Source organism: Camelus bactrianus, chromosome 34 (genome assembly GCF_048773025.1).
Source record: "Camelus bactrianus isolate YW-2024 breed Bactrian camel chromosome 34, ASM4877302v1, whole genome shotgun sequence".
Taxonomy (NCBI): Eukaryota; Metazoa; Chordata; class Mammalia; order Artiodactyla; family Camelidae; genus Camelus; species Camelus bactrianus.
In genome coordinates this window covers 1,438,329-1,454,040 of record NC_133572.1, presented here as the reverse complement: position 1 = coordinate 1,454,040, position 15,712 = coordinate 1,438,329, and the positions used below count along the sequence as shown (strand labels likewise).

The following is a 15,712-nucleotide window of genomic DNA, read 5'->3' as shown; positions in this document are numbered from 1 at the left end:
GTAGACGGGAATTTCCTGCTAGAGGACAGCGACTAAACATTACACTGCTTACTTACGGATAAAACTTAGAAAGTGTTCCCTTTATGACCAAGAATGAGACGGAATGCGTGCTGTCATCATTTCTGTAGGCTTTCCAGACCGTGCAGCGAGGCAAGTAAGGATCGTGAGATAAGAGAGAGCACTGTCATTAAGTTATGCCACGGTTGTCTACGTCGCAAGTGAAAAATCCAGAAAGAGTGTCTGAATCAGCTGCTGGATACAATATCAATGTACGGAAATGAGTTGCACTTTTATAACCTGCACCAAAGTGAAAATTGCATTTTTAAAAAGATACTATTTAACATAACATCGAAAAAGTGTGAAGTGTCAGAGAATAAATACGAGAACGTTTGAGATCTTCGTGGGAAAATCATAAACCTCGTTTGAAAGATACTGAACTCCTAACATGTCTCTCTCTCGTGAACTGTTCTGCAACGGTGCCTGGGCTGTGGTAGACCCGATGTTCTTTGCAGGAATTCCAGAGTAGCTGACGTGCTCTTAGACATCAAGCCTTGTAAAGCTGTAATAATTAAGACAATGTGGGTCTGGTGTAGGAAGGGGCGGACCAGCGGATCGTCACAGGAAGCACAGGAACTTGCCCATGCTTCTGGGGACACACGATGATTGTCAGAGGTGAAGATAGAATGGATTTTTCAATAAATGGTGCTGAGACATTGGATTTCCCTATGGGGAAAAAAAATGAAATTAGACCCCTACCTCACATCGTACAAAAGAAATCCGTTCCAGGTGGATTGAAGACAAAATGTGAAATGCATGCAGCGCTTTAAAACTCTTGGAAAGCTTCTCAGTCAGGTGTTGTGTGACAGCCGCAGAGGAACAGGAGCAGATTGTGACGGTTCTTTCTGTACGTCAGCCTGCCTGGGCCACGAGGTGCGCAGGTGTCTGTCCAGGCTTTATTCTGGGTGTTTTTGGATGAGATTAGCATTTAAGTCAACAGACGAGCAAAGCCGATTGCCCCCCGTCATGTGGGTGGACACATCCTGCTCTGTTCACGCCTCCCAGTCAGTTTAAGGCTGGACTAGCACAGAAAAGATCTCCCCGGAGAGAAGTGAACTCTGCCTGAGTGATTGGAGCTGAGACTTCGGCTTCTGCCTGCCTGGGGCTCGGACTGAAACCCTGGCTCTCCGTGGTTTCGAGCCTGCCGGCCTCTGTCTGCTCTCGGAGTCCCCAGCTGTCTGCTCCCTCTCAGACCTTGGCGCTTGGCAGCTTCCACAATCACCTGAGCCAGTTCCTTATAAAACATGCGTCACACATATTCCTTGTTAATATATATTTTATAGTATGTTTAACATAGCGTAGTACTATAGTGTCGTTGTGGTATGTTTATTCTATTTTAATTAATTAATGTGTTTTGTTCATCAGGGTATGTACTGACAGCAGTGTGTGCGTGCATACGTGCGTGCGTGTGTGTGTATGGGCACACACACGCACACACGTGCTCCACTCAGTGCGTGTGCTGCCGGCTCTGCTCCCCCGGACAGCGCTGACTAACACACACGCAGCAAGCAGCACTGTTTCTCGGTCACACCGACTGGAGGTTAGTGCGGTCAGCTCTGCTTTAGCTGTTGACGGAGGTGTCTTGTCTTACTGGCTCATTCGTGGACCCAGCTGAGCGGCAGCAGCTACTCAGAGCATGGCTTCCTTGGCGGTGGTGGAAATGCCCCTAACCACACAGGCTGGAAGCCCCAGTTTGCGTCTGGTCTGCTAGCATCCCATTGCCCAAGCAAGTCACATAGCCAGGCCAAAACCAAGGGTCGGAGAAGTGTGCTCTGCCCACCGTGAGGCCACGGCGAGGGTGTGGGTGGATAATAGAGGCCGTAACTGCAGGGGAGCAGCTGTCACCACCAGCTCAGCCTGTCCCTGGCAGCCATATAGAAGTAGGAGATATCGTATGACTTGGGTGCAGGAAGAGATTTCTTAAACAGGATGTAAAAGTTATAAATCCTGACATAAAGGTGTAGTAAATTCAGTTACATTAACATATTTCTGATTGTCAAAAGACACCACAATGAAAATAACACATAAACCACCCGCTGGAGGAAGTTTTCTGTGCATGAAACTGATGAAAGGTGTCTAGAATGTTCACTCGTGTGTTTGAGGCACCTCCAGACCAAGAAGGAGGAGGTGGACAAGCTGGGGGAGGCGGGCAGAGGTCTGACTGAGAGTTTCACGGGAGCAGCACCAATGCTGCGTAAATAAATGGAATGTTTAACCTCGCCGATCGTTGTTGAAGTGATCAAAGAACCTGGTGAAACTGAGAAAGCAGCCGTGAGAAAGTCTGAACCGACTGATTGGCATTATTGCTAAAAGTGAGACCATCACCGTGTGTCTCTGTGTGATGTAGTGAGTGCACACCTTCCCTGTGGAGCACTGCTGTCAGAAAGGCAGAACAAGCCCGAACTGCCTTGACGCTCTTGTCAAAGATAGCTGACCGTAAAAGTCAGGGTTCACCTCTGGGCTCTGAGTTCTTCCCGCTGGTCTTCCTGTCCGTCCTGCCGCCAGTACTGTCCCGAAACTCACAGTAAGTTTTGAAGTCAAGAAGTGTGAGTCCTCCAACTTGATTTTTCTTCTTTCCAATGACTTCTCTTTTTTTGGCTCTCTTTCATTTCCATATGAGTTTCAGGATTAGCTTGTCAGTTTCTGCAAAAAAAAACAAAAACCCACAGAGCTTTCATAGGGACTTGCCTGAACCTCTGGATCAGTTTGGAGAGAAGGGCCATTGTAACAATGGTAAGTCTTTCGTCCATGAGCGTGTCTTCTTTGCATTTGTTTACATCTTCTTTACTTCCTTTCGGCAGCCTTCATGATTCTCAGCGTGAGTCTCACCTTTCTTCTGTTAGACTTACGCCTGGGCATTTCCTTCTCGTTGACGCTGTGTCAAATGGGATGGTTTTCTCAGTTCCATTTTCAGACTGCCCATGGCCTGTGTGGACGCACAGTTGATTTTTGTATATCGATCTTGTATCCTGCAACCTTTGTAGACTTGTTTATTTTTTTAAGTGGATTCCTCAGAATTTTTCCCTGTGTAAGATCATGTCATCTTCAACCAGAGAAAGTTGTATCTCTTCCTTTCCCACATAGATGCTTTAAATTTTTGTCGCCTGATTTTTACTGGCCATCATCTCTAGTTCAATATTAAACAGAAGTTCTGATAACAGACGTCTGGTCTGGTTCTTGGTCCTGGCCTCAGAGGGGGAGCACTCAGTCTTTCTTCACAGAGGACCGTGCTGGCTGCGGGCTTGTCGCAGACGCCATGTGTTGAGTTGAGGAGGTCCCCCTCTTCCTGGTCTGCTGCGTTTTCATCGTGGAAAGGTTCTGAAAGTTGTCAAATGCTTTTTTACATCTTTTGAAGTGAACATGTGGTTTTTGTCCTATATTTTAATATGATTTATTACATTTATTTTATATGGTAAATCAACCTTGCATTCTTGGTATGAATCTCAATTTTTGCATCTATGTTCATAAGGGTATTCCTCTATAGTTTTCTCCTTTTTTTTCCTTATGCTGCATTTTTTACGGTTTTGTCGGGGTTTCTGTGTCATGATCCCTCTTTGCCAAGATCCCTGTTTCTCTCACTTTTTGGCATAAGATGTGCAGAGTTCATCTTAGTGCATTTCTGCCCCCAGAGCACCGTTTCTCCAGGGAGGCCCTTCAGCTCAGTGGGAAGCCGTGACCTTGGTTCCGTGGTGTTCAGTGCTGTTGGTGGTCGTGGCCTCTAGCTGTGGAGGGGGTGGTGTGTGGGTGCGGTTCGCTCTTGGTTCTGGGTTATACATACATGGTGGGCCCTTTTTTTGTATGTGTGAGTAAATATAGTTTGGGATGAAATAAGAAAGTCGGTAGATTCCATCTGTACAATGTTCATAAACTGATAAAACTGAGTAATGATTTATGTTGGAATGTATGCGTCAGAGGTATAAATAAAGAAGGCACGAAATAAGTACCCCAAGTTAAGAATAGTGACTTCCTATCCCAAGGGAGCCCGAGGGAACAGGTAGCAGCTGCCCTTGCAGAGCTCCTGGTGCTGAGTGTGTATAAATGTGTATTTTGCTCTTGGCTCTGGAATGTATACAAATACCTTATAAAAAAGCATATGGCATTTCACATTGCTCGTTTATGAAATTTAGAGGTGGTGATGGGCAACATAAAGTGTTGGTAAGTCAGTTTTCCTGTAAGTTATAAGTGGCCCTTAAGTAATTTCTGATCTTTTGCCAAGTGGGCCCAGAGCACCTTGCTGCTGCAGTGCTGTCTGCTGGGTGTCCATGTTGATAAGGGTGGATCTGACCATTAAACCGTGTTAAGAAAAATCAGTTGCATGTATGTTGTATACCTAAATGTGAAACGTAGTCCACAGGATTTAGAAGACCATCGTGACCTTGAGATAGACAACACTGTCTTATTCATGATACAGAAAGCTCTGAACATGAACATGTATAAAGGGAAAAAAACTTATTAAACTCCGTTAAAACTTAACACTGTTTATCGGAAGTGCCTTCAGTGGATTTTGCTGTTTCCACACGGCGGACTACCGCACGATTAGGAGAAGTGCAGGACTGCGGCTCTGCCCAGCGGGGCGGGCAGGTCTCACCGGCACAGCACCGGGTGAAGAAATCTGTGCTTAAAGTTACATCCTATGTGATTCTGTTTGTGTGAAGTTAGAGCAATAGGTGCAACTCATCTAGAGTTTGAGAGACGCAGTTATTCTTCATCTGGAAAAGGGGTGTGAGGGGGCTCGGGGTGCTGGTGAGGTTCCGTTGTTGGTCTGTGTGCTCTTCACATGAGCTCGTTCACTTAGAGAGGATTCTTCAGGTGGTACGTTTGTTATTTGTGTATTTTTCCATATTTATGTTGCATTTCAATAAAATGTTCACCAAAAATTTTAGATGCATGAGAGTGTGTGTAGAGGAGACCTCCTTTTGTATAGAAAAAGGAGGACTAGTCTGTTTATACCTGCTCGCTTTTGTGTGTATAAAATATCCTTTCAAGTTACGTAGGAGCCTGAAGGGACAGTGTGCCGGGAGCGGTGGAAGGCGGGATGGGAGGGAGATCTTGTGAGATGTGTTTAAGTTCGTAAAAGACAGACACATCTCAGGCTCCGTTTATTAGCGCTGCTGTACGTGTGCCGTTGATGACTGACTTTGTGCTAAAAGAACATACCTTGGGGCATCGCTTCAATCCAGTTGTAGATGAGATTTTATATGAATTAAACTGATAATATGGCGTCATCCTCGCTGACAGTTTTCAAAGGGGCAGGCAGTGATCTGTGTCCGTGTAAAGCTTGCAGCTACGTGAACACACGTCCAGGGAGCTCTGCTCACAGCCTGAACTCTCCCAGCGACTGGGGCTGTCGGGTGCTGCTAGCTGCACATTAACTCGATCGCTTCTGAGAAGATACGCGAAGTACAATAACTCAAGCACCGAAGAGCTGAATGTACGCATTTACCCTCCGTGTTTAACGGCTGTTACCTGTCAGTCTGCCTGCGCCCTCCTCTACATCTGAAAAGGACCGTAACCAAGGTGACCTCTTGTCCAGCAGCGGCCTGACGTCAGGGCTTCTGATGGGTGTGCTTGGCCGGCTGATTATCTGGTCGAGGTCGCTTTTAGGTAATAACAGATACTGTGGTCAGCGTATTTTTTGCTTCTGACGTAAGATGAGTGTGTTTGTGTAAATTCTGGTTTTGGAACCACCCAGAGCACAGGGAAACGACTGATAAAGGACACGACCTGCCCTCTTAGTTTCTGGTGTTTTAGTGTCTGTCTCTTTTCTCTCTGCCGTTTTTGTGGGTGTTTTTTAAAGCATCTTGTCTCTTCTCTATCTGCTCATGTATTTTTCTTTTTTTCTTCTTGCCTTCCTTGAAAAAGCTCTACCTGCCTGCTTTAGAGCAGGAAATTATCTGATTGAATCCTAGCTCTTTCTTTAAAAAGGAATTCTTCGTCCTGGTGAGGTGGAAGAATCTTAGTTTGCGCAAATATAAGTGACTCGTTTATGTTCACCCTGCATCTGTTATGAGTCGAGTTTACGGCTTTTATTTCCTAAAACCCTTCTAGAGGTATTTATTGTGATTTTGTACCTTATATTTTTATCTCCAGTATATTGTTATTTCCATGTAGGTTTCTAGACCATTTCCAAATAAATTCTTTAAAAGGGACTGTCTATGGCAGAGTGTTACTTCTTAAACCTTGAGTTTATCAAAAAAAAATGAGGTTCTTTTTGACCTGCACTGAGGAATTACAGTGGAGGGAAGATGAGAGCTGTGTTTCTTGACCTGCTCTGTCTGTCTGACCAGGGACAGTGCAGGATATTTGGGGGGTGTGTCTTCAGTGTCAGGGACCCTGGTGCTGCCCGTTGCCCGGCCCCTCTGACCGTACCCGGGCCGGGTGTTCAGCTTTCCCCTTTCCCGTGTCTGTCGCAGGTGGAGGAGTTACTGATGGCCATGGAGAAGGTGAAGCAGGAGCTGGAGTCCATGAAGGCGAAGCTGTCCTCGACTCAGCAGTCCCTGGCGGAGAAGGAAACTCATCTGACCAACCTCCGGGCCGAGAGGAGGAAGCACTTAGAAGAGGTCCTGGAGATGAAGTAAGTTTGGTGGCGCCGCCCTCAGGCCCACGTGTCGGGGAGGGACGTGTCCTCGCTGCTCTCACCTTCCGGCCCCGTTCATTGCCCCTTAGCCTCGCTTTCATCCCACGTGTGTTTCTCACGCCTTAGAACAGGTCTGAGACAAACCCTGGTCCCGCAGAAGTGGTTTGCCTCCTCTTCACTGAATTTAGTGCATGTATCTGTGTCAGCTGGTGTCTCTGAAGTCCCCAGAGCCTTCTGGAAAGTTCAGGCAAGTGTTTGCGCTCACTGAGGAAGGTGACTGTGGCTTCTGGGGTCACAGGATGGCTAGGCAGTTTTTAAAACCCCTCTCTTACAATAAACATTTCCAGAGGCACACAGACGTCGAGAGCACAGTGCCCATCCCCACATTTCACCACCGACATGTGCACTCGCCAGGGGTCTTCACAGAACTGTCACTTCCAGCAAAACCTCGCTTCCCCTCAGTTTCCTCCCCGCCCCGCGTCCTGGGGCTCCCTTGAGGTGTCTGTTGTGAGGCGTGTGCACCCACTGTGCGCCCCGCGCCTGCTGCTGCCGCTTCTCTGCAGCGTTGAGAAGCTGTGGTGTCCTTCCCTTTAGAGGTGTCTCTTTTTTAGGTCCCATGGCGTGTTCTCCATTACACCCCCTCGACCCCTACCCCCAGGTAATCCTTACTCGGATTTTGCTGACACCAAGTCTGCCCTGGGCACCCCCGGTTGCCTTGTCACCTCGGGCGGCCTGTGTTTTGTTGTCTTTTCTTCTGTCTCAAGGGGGCTACTCCTCCCCCTCGTCAGGCCAGCTTCTTGCTTCTGTCTCGGGGCGAAGCCCTGGTCCCTCCTCTGTTAGTTTTCTGCCGTGTGATCGTGCTCACTGTCTGTCGGTCGTCCTTCCCTGGTAGACGCGCGGCCTCTGCCCTGGGCTAACAGGCCCGTCTGAGCCCGGCTAGCGCTCCCCGCCGGCAGCGCCTCCCCTCTGCCTGGAGCTGTCGGGGAAGGGCGACACCAGGTTACGCTGCAGCCAAGGCTTTTGCTCTGGTTCCTCGGCGTGCGTTCGCGTGGGGCCTGAGTATTGTGATGTCATGACATGGCCCTGGAGTTGAAGAGACAAGTGTTGGGGCGTCACCTGTGCTCACGGGTCGTCAGGCCGCAGTGCCAGGGTTAGGGACCCTTTAGAACAGTGTTGCAGGTGACGCGCTCTTGGAAGCGGTGAGTCCTGCGGCCAGAAACTGGTCGAGACGCGGGAGGAGAGGGAGAAGTCACGGTTCTGAGCAAGCAGCACGACGAGAAACAGGCTTACAAGTCAGTTTGCTTCTTGGGGGCACGTTCGCGGAAGAGGTCCTGGGCCTGCTTCTGTCAGTGGCGGTAAGGGAACAGAAGCAGCGTGGGTGTGACGTGGGGGAGAACAGGCTGTCGGCTGTGACAACGCCTCAGCAGAAACCGGCCCGAAGCTTAGTTATGCACGCGCAGAACACCACGAGTAACACGGTGTGGGGTCGCATACAGTGCGCGTTTGGTTCCTTTCCACTGCACAGCTGACCAAGGGAATACACGTTTTTCTGCTGTATTCTGGACTCCTTTCCAAATGCTGAACAGTTTCTGCTAATCGTCTGTCCTGGGTTGGGAGTGTCTGAGAGTCTGTAACTTTGATCAGAATTTGCTTCATTCTGTTGCCAGTTGGTAAGGCGTTTACGCCCCCAAGGAGTCCCGCTGTGCTGTGTGCGTGCGACTGCTCACGGCACGTGGACGGAGCGCGCCTCCCGGAGCGAAGGGGCCTGAGTCTGCGTTCCGACTCTGCCGCTCGCTAGCCCTGCGACTTCCGCAGGTTCCTGAGCGTCCCACGCCGAGTCTCCTCGCTTGTAAACTGGCAGGAGTAATTGTTCCTGCTTCTCAGCGTTTTCATGACAACAGGATAAGACGTTACTAATACACGTAACTGGGAGCAGTGCGCGGCACCGGAAGCACTTCATGCTGGGTGTTATTAGCTTGCTGCGCGTATTTCCTGGTGATGATTTGCAGGAAAACAAAGTTATTTGAGCAAAATTTAAAAGAAGGAAGGCAGCGTCCTGCCTGTGGCTGTCGGCAGTGACGACGAGATTCTCCCCTCTGTAATCGTGGCGGGACCCACCGGTTTTTAAATGTGCACGTCATTGAGTTGTTAGTAATTGAACAAGTGAGAGGGCTTGTTCGCTATGACCAGGGAACTTGAAATGTGGGCGAAGCGTGAAGGGAACGCAGCGTGCAGAAGGGCCTGAAGCAAGCCACGTGTGCCTGAATCTGGAGGAAGAGGAGTCTTGCCGAGGAAGAGGTGGCTGGCCCGTGTGTGGGACAGCTCTTCAGCGGAGCACCGAGTCGTCTGGTTTCCTGGACTAACCCTGACCTGGTCAAACCCAGAGGAATGTCCTGATGGTTCTTGTCTGTCCCTAGTGTTTATGATTATAAATTCTGAGTGTCTGCTGCAGATGAATGGCGGCCGTGAGCTTTGGGAGATGTGGAACGGCTCAGCTGGTAGGCTGCCAGCGGTTCAGCAGGCGTGCTGGCGGGCCAGCCCTGAGGAGAAGGAACATTTTTATTGGCAGATCCCACGTTGGCGCTGCCTCTCCTCATGCTGTGGTTTTGTTAGCCGTTACTTTTTCATTCCACTTTTATGTTAGCCTCTTTGCCTAATAAAGGAAGGATGAATGGGGAAGGGGGAAAATAATAAAGTAACAGCCATAGGAAATGTGAAGTCTCAGTTCAGGGTGTGAGCTTTACTATCAGGGTTTCCCGGCGAGCTAGTTCATCCTCCACCGCCCTGCCTTCAGGGTCCTTCTGCGGGCTCACGCTGTATTGGCGCCACGAAAACAGCCTACAAGACTCATTTTCCACTTTGAGTAAAATTGTTATCAAACTGTAGATCGGACTACTCTGAGGACTGGTTTGTTTTGGGAGGTGGTGGCATAGCTCTTTTGTTTCTTTGAGAATCTGCAGCTGTTTGGTGAGTAATAAATACTTTATCATTCATACTGTTAGTAACGTTGCTGGAGAAATCCAGGCCTCTGTGAGCTACGTTATACACTCATGAGATGCCTTTTGGCTCAAGAAAGCCCTAACTCCCCACAAACAGAAAATAAATTTTCATATGAGCCTATGAAGAGTCCAGTAGTATAATCTGAATTTTGGCATTTAAAAAACCTTTGCCTTTTAATTTCAGAGAGAAAAGTAGACTATGCTTAGAATTAAGAAAGCTGTAGAAAACGGTTCCTGGGGAAGGTCAGACTACTTTGGGTTAGTGTAGTTCGGTGATCAATTGATTATACTTCAAATCATTAAAATGAGACTGTATTTTAAATTATTTTATCCCCTGATATTCTGTAGGATTTCATTTTAAAATTTATTGCAGAGTTGCTGACATTTAAAAAAATCCCATTTGGGGGTTTCTGGCAGTCTTCCAGATTAACCACAAAGTTGATAACAGTTATGCACATCATATCCTGGCCACAAATTGAAATGTACTTTAAGTTACAAAAGAATTAGAACATGTTTTCTCTTTGCAAAGCCACGCTTGTTTAAACTTCCACCAAATGCCTTTATTTGAGTCATTGGATATATGATGAAGGACTCTTAGTGGAATTGGAGGCATTTTTCACAGTGACCTAAAATGCTAAGGTTTAAATTATTTTGTAGGAAATCAAATAAATTGTGATGGAAATCTCCTGCACTTGAGTTGCAAAAGAAAACAAAGTATGCTGTACAGTACGGCGATAAACAAGTAACACCGGTGGGACTGGTCCTAATTGAAGCACAGAGCGGAGTCTCTGCCCACAGTCAGCTGTCTCGTGCCCGGGGGCTTCCTCCCTCGACATGGTCAGCTCTTTAATTCTGCCCCCTCTGCTTCTACCCTGGCATCCAGCCCTCTCATGCTGCCTACTTCACAGAACGTGTGATAGCCGCTGTTCCAACATCCTTCTTCACCAGAACTGGGAGTGCAGCTGGGGCTCTGAGATGCTGTAGGTCAGTGGTGGAGATGGGTTTAAGGAGTGTGGTAATTACTGGAGTGCCCTACCTCTCCCTGTTCCTGTGCTTTGACCGTGATGCTCAGCTTCTCACCAGATGATGCAGGAGTATGACAAGTGGTTTTCTGAAATCGTTCTGTTTTCTTGTGACCTGAATTGGAATCTGTTATAAAAAACTCTAAACATCCCTTGCCTTTCTTCTCCCTTAAGCCTAAATCCATCCCACTTTTAACTGTTCAGGGTCAGGTGTAACTTCCAAACAGAGGAAACCACATTCTTTAAAAATTCACGCTTCCTAATCATCTTTACATATAAAAAGTCTTGAATGACTGGAGTAATCTCTAAGTACCAAGTCACGAACGGAGCTTTCTGGACAAAGGCCCCCCCAGGCCCCTCTCTTCTCCAGCGTTTAGAAGTCTTTCTCTGCCCCGTCAGCGTACGGTCTGTGTGCAGGAATGCCCTCCCTCGTGCAGGGTGAAGGTAAGCAGATGGGTCCTCCTCTTTCTCCCAGAGGGTGAAGGAGGGGGATGGCTATCTCACTTCTTTCCTACCCTTTCACATTTTCCTCTCCTGGAGGCCTGGGATCAACCCCAGTCCCTCTGTTTAATACAAATGAAACAGTTAAAGGGTTAACTGTTGCAGGTGGATAATCTAGTGCCTTAACCTAAATTGCAATGCTCATTTTAAGAATTTTTTTTTATGTAATATACCAGTATGAGGGGTTTTTTTTGTTTGTTTTGCTTTGAGATTTTCTAAAAAATTTTTTCCTTTCAGGACCTTCCTTCTCAGTGTCCCTCAGAAAGTACCATACAGGAATTTGCTAGTTCTGTAAATGGGTAGAGCTTCCTTCAAGCTCTGCATGTAGAAATAATAATTCATTTATTTAATCATAAGCCTTTCCTGCCTGAGGATTCTGAGTGAAACAGTACGGTAAGATGCTCTTTGCAGCAAAGACTGTGTTTACATTTTGAGCCAGTTTTCTTACCTGTAAACTGGGGTAATAATATTTAGACCCAGCTCATGAGGTTGTTGCAAGGATTAAATAAGATAAAGTAATAAAAACACTTTGAAATTGGTCAGGCTGAATATTTGCAAAGTATGATGCTCACAACTGAAAATCCAGTTTGCACTTAACTTTTCAGGTTGGTGGTTTTCTCATTCTGAAATGAAAGGGTCTCCTACATCTCTGAGATTCCTGTGGTCTAAAAAATCACGCGGTTATCTGACTAGGTGACCTTCTGACATCCCTTGATTCTGTGGCTGTATATGCTCTGAGTAAATCAGAGAAGTAATTTATACATAAACAGTATACTGAGCAGAAGCTGGGGGTCAGATGTCCGCAGGTCCTTGGCTGCGGGCTAAGCTGCACGTTCGCTGCCTGGGACTGCCCGCGGCATACCCGAGATGAGCTGCTGTGGGGATGGAAGTGGGATTGTGACTCAGAGGTGGAACAGCAGTGCTGGGGAGTCTGGAGTTCCGAGCCAGTCCAAGTGGCAAAATTCACATTAAAACTTCAGGCATCTTTCTGAGATAACAGAAAGCCCAGGTTTTAGGAGTAGAGATCGTGACCTGTGCTACGTGAACTGAAGATGCAGTTTAACAAAACTGAAAGCTCCAGGAAAGTTGATAGAATTTGGAGGATGAATCCCATCAAGACAGAGAGGTCTGGGAAATACCCCGGGCTTTCAACACATCAGCCCGACAAAGCGTAAACCCAAGCCTACACACGTTCCAGGAGCCCAGGCAGTAACTGAATCATCTACTGGAATAACGACCGTTGCTTTCAGAAGAAAGTGACAGAGCCCAGCGTCTTTATTCTGCGTCATCTACAGCAGCCTGCATTCGACTGAAAAATACTGCCGGACATTCAGACGGGCAGTAACACATGGCCCGGAGTGAAAAAGGCATGCAGCAGAAGGCAGCTCAGAGACGGCCCAGGTACCGGATTTGAGAGTGACCAGCACGCCTTAAAGACTTAAAAGAAGATGTAACGTCAGTGAAACAGCAGTAGGTACTCTCATCTGAGAAAGGAAAATCGTTAGAAAAATGGAAATTCTAAACCTGAAAATTAACTAATTCACTGGATGGTCTTAATGACAGATTAGAGCCGTCAAAAGAAAGAAACCATAAATTTTAAAATACCATCAACTGAAATTATCCGGTCTGAGAAACGGGGAGAAAAGGAATTTTTACAGAATGAACAGGGTTTCCGTGATGTGTTGGACAGTATCAGACGGGCCAACGTGCACGTAGCTGGCACTGCAGAGGGTAGAAGAGTGAGAAGGGAGTAGAAAGAAAGATTTGTAAAGACAATGGCTGGAATATTTTTTTAATTTGACTTAAAATATATTGATTTAAGGAGGTGTATGGGAAATCTCTGTGCCTTCCTCTCAAGTTTTTTGTTCATCTAAAAGAGCTCTAAAAAATGAAAGTCTTTTTAAAACGCACACGTATTTACAGATCCTAGAAACCTTGTGAAACCAAGCAGGACAAATACAAAGAAAACCACACCTGTAAACATTGTAAGTTAATTGCTGGAAACAAAGTATAAAGAGAAAAAAACAAAAGCAGAAAAAAAGACAGCATGTAAAGGGAAATTAGGACAGCCGAGTTCATGTCAAAGACACTGGAGATCATAACAAAATGATTTAAAACTTCTTTTAAAGTACAGAAAGAGGAATTGTCAGCCTAGAATTCTACGGCCAAATAAAAACAGTCTTAAAAGGTAGAGTTAAATACAGACGTTTTCAGATAAATAAATAAAAAAAGAACTTACCTCTAGAAAACACATTCTGTAAGAAATGCTAATGAGCGTTCTTCCAGCTGAAAGGAAATGAAAGCAGATTGGAGTGTGAACCCACAGGAAGGAGTGGGGACACCAGACGTGGTAAGCAAGCGGATACATACAGAAGACTTCTTCTTTCCTCTCATATTTTCCATAAAAGACAACGGGCCGTTTAAAGCAAAGAGACTAACCGTGCAAGGTGGAGTTTACAGTACACATAAGGGTGAAAGGTAGGACAGCCAGAGCACAGAAGATACGCGAGCAGAACTCGTGGGCGTAAGGCTGTGAACGTCGTGAAGTGGGAAACACAGAGTATCCATCTTGAAGTCTTACAATTTCTAAATCTAAGCAGACTTTGGTAAGTTAAAGGTGCGTAATGTTATCTGTAGAGCAACCTCCAAAAACAAAAACCAAAAACCAAAATGTTTAAAATCCAATAGAAGAAATAAAACACACTAAAAATTATTTCATTTACCCAGAAGAGAAAGGACAGCAAAGGAACAGCAGAGGAGTGAAGCAGAGAAAGGGCAAGTGGATGATGGATGTAAATCAGGTGTAAATACCAGTGTTGTGTCCAAGTCACACGGACTAAACACTCCTGTTAATGAACAGAGAGTACGGGAGAGTATTGGGGTGGATTGAAACAAGGCAGTGCTGTCTGCAAGACATAGAGTGCAATAAACACAAACAGGCTGAAATCAAAGAGTGGACAGCGATATTCCTTGTAAACAGTGATCATAAGAAACCTGGTCTGGCTTTATTAATCTCAGATAAAGGAGGCTTCTGAAGAACATCCCTGGGGATAAAGAAGAACTCATCATAATGACGAAGGGGACGGTTCATCAGGAAGACATCACAGCCCTTCACGTGCACGCACCTGATAACGGAGCCTTGAAACTCAGGAAGGGCCAGCTGACAAACCCACACTCATTATTCACTGCTGGAGATTATAACCCCTGTTTCTCAGAAATTGATAGAATAAGTGGACAGGAAATAAGCAGTAAAAATATAGAAGCTCTGAAGAGTGTCAACTTGACCTATTTAATATTTATAGAGTAGTGCACCCAATAACTGAAGAATATTTATGTTTTTCAAATATGTATGGAATGTTCACCAATGAGGACCATATGCTGAGCCATAAAAATAAATATGAATAAATTTGAGAAGACTGAAATATATCAGAATTGTTTTCTGACCACAATGGAATTAAGTTAGAAGTTAATAATATGATTTTTGGAAAATCCCCCAAATGTTTGGAAATTAAGTTATATAATTCTAAATACCATGGCTCAGAGCAGTCATAAGGAATCTGAGAAGTCGCTTTGAACTGAATGAAAATGAAAATACAAGAGTGACATTCTGTGTTGCACAGCTCAAGTGATGCTTACGGTGAAGTCTGTGCCTTTAAATGCTTATTTTACAAAATAAGAAAGTTTAAATTCAGTGATCTGAGTTTCCACACTAAGAAACTAGAAAAAAGAAGAGCAACGTAAATGATAGTAAATAGAATGAAGGAAATAATAAGGGTCAGAGCAGAAACCAAGGAAACAGCAAACCGACAACACAGAAAATCCACAAAGTGGTTCTTCAGAGAGTTAATGAAGTTGGTAAGCCCTTTCCTAGGGGAATCAAGGGGAAAACGCAGACGTAGGAATCAGCGACATTCATGATGAAAGAGGATAAGAGCATTTCACGTGAAGGTCTAGGGGAATTTTAGAAGAGGATATTTTGAACCACTTTGTGTCTGTAAATTTGATAACTTAGGTATAATAGACAAATTTCTTGAAAAATGTGGTTTATTAAAACTGGCTCAAAAAAGAATAGAACATTGAGCAAGGCCTGTATCTATCAAAGGAATTGAATTTGTAATAAAAAATAAAGAACTCCAGGCCCAGGTTGGCTCACTGGTGACTTTTACTAAACATCTGAGAAGTAATGCAAGTCTTACTGAAATTCTTTCTGAAAATAGGGAATAAGGAAATACTTCCTAATTCATCTTATGAGACTAGAATTGCCCTCACACTTAAACCTGAAAAACACATTACATAAAGAAAATTGTAGATCCGTCTCCCTTATGAACATTGACATAAAATTCCCCAACAGAGTCTTAGCAAATTGAATCTAATATAAAGAAGAAAGCTAGTGAGTCACAACCAAGTTAGGCTGATTTCTGGAAAGCAAGGTTTGTTCACTATTCTAAAATAAGTTAGCTAAGCTCACTACATTACCAGTACAGAAAAAAATCTTAAATTATCGCAGATATTCAGAAGAAGTTTTTTTAACATACTTACGTACAAGAACAGGAGAC

The 15,712-nt window shown here is 45.4% G+C and overlaps 1 protein-coding gene across 20 annotated transcripts in view; it reads left to right on the top strand.

Annotated features, from left to right (window-relative positions):
- Positions 1–15,712, top strand: part of ERC1 (ELKS/RAB6-interacting/CAST family member 1) — a 295,017-nt gene that overhangs the window by 177,809 nt on the left and 101,496 nt on the right. For all 20 annotated transcript variants that reach the window (XR_012503922.1, XR_012503917.1, XR_012503916.1 and 17 more), the window contains one exon: positions 6,471–6,631. Coding sequence is in view for 7 of the 20 variants with exons in the window: in XM_074357283.1 (XP_074213384.1) it covers positions 6,471–6,631 (161 nt within the window). In the remaining 13 variants the exon portion in view is untranslated. The remainder of the gene's footprint in view (positions 1–6,470; positions 6,632–15,712) is intronic.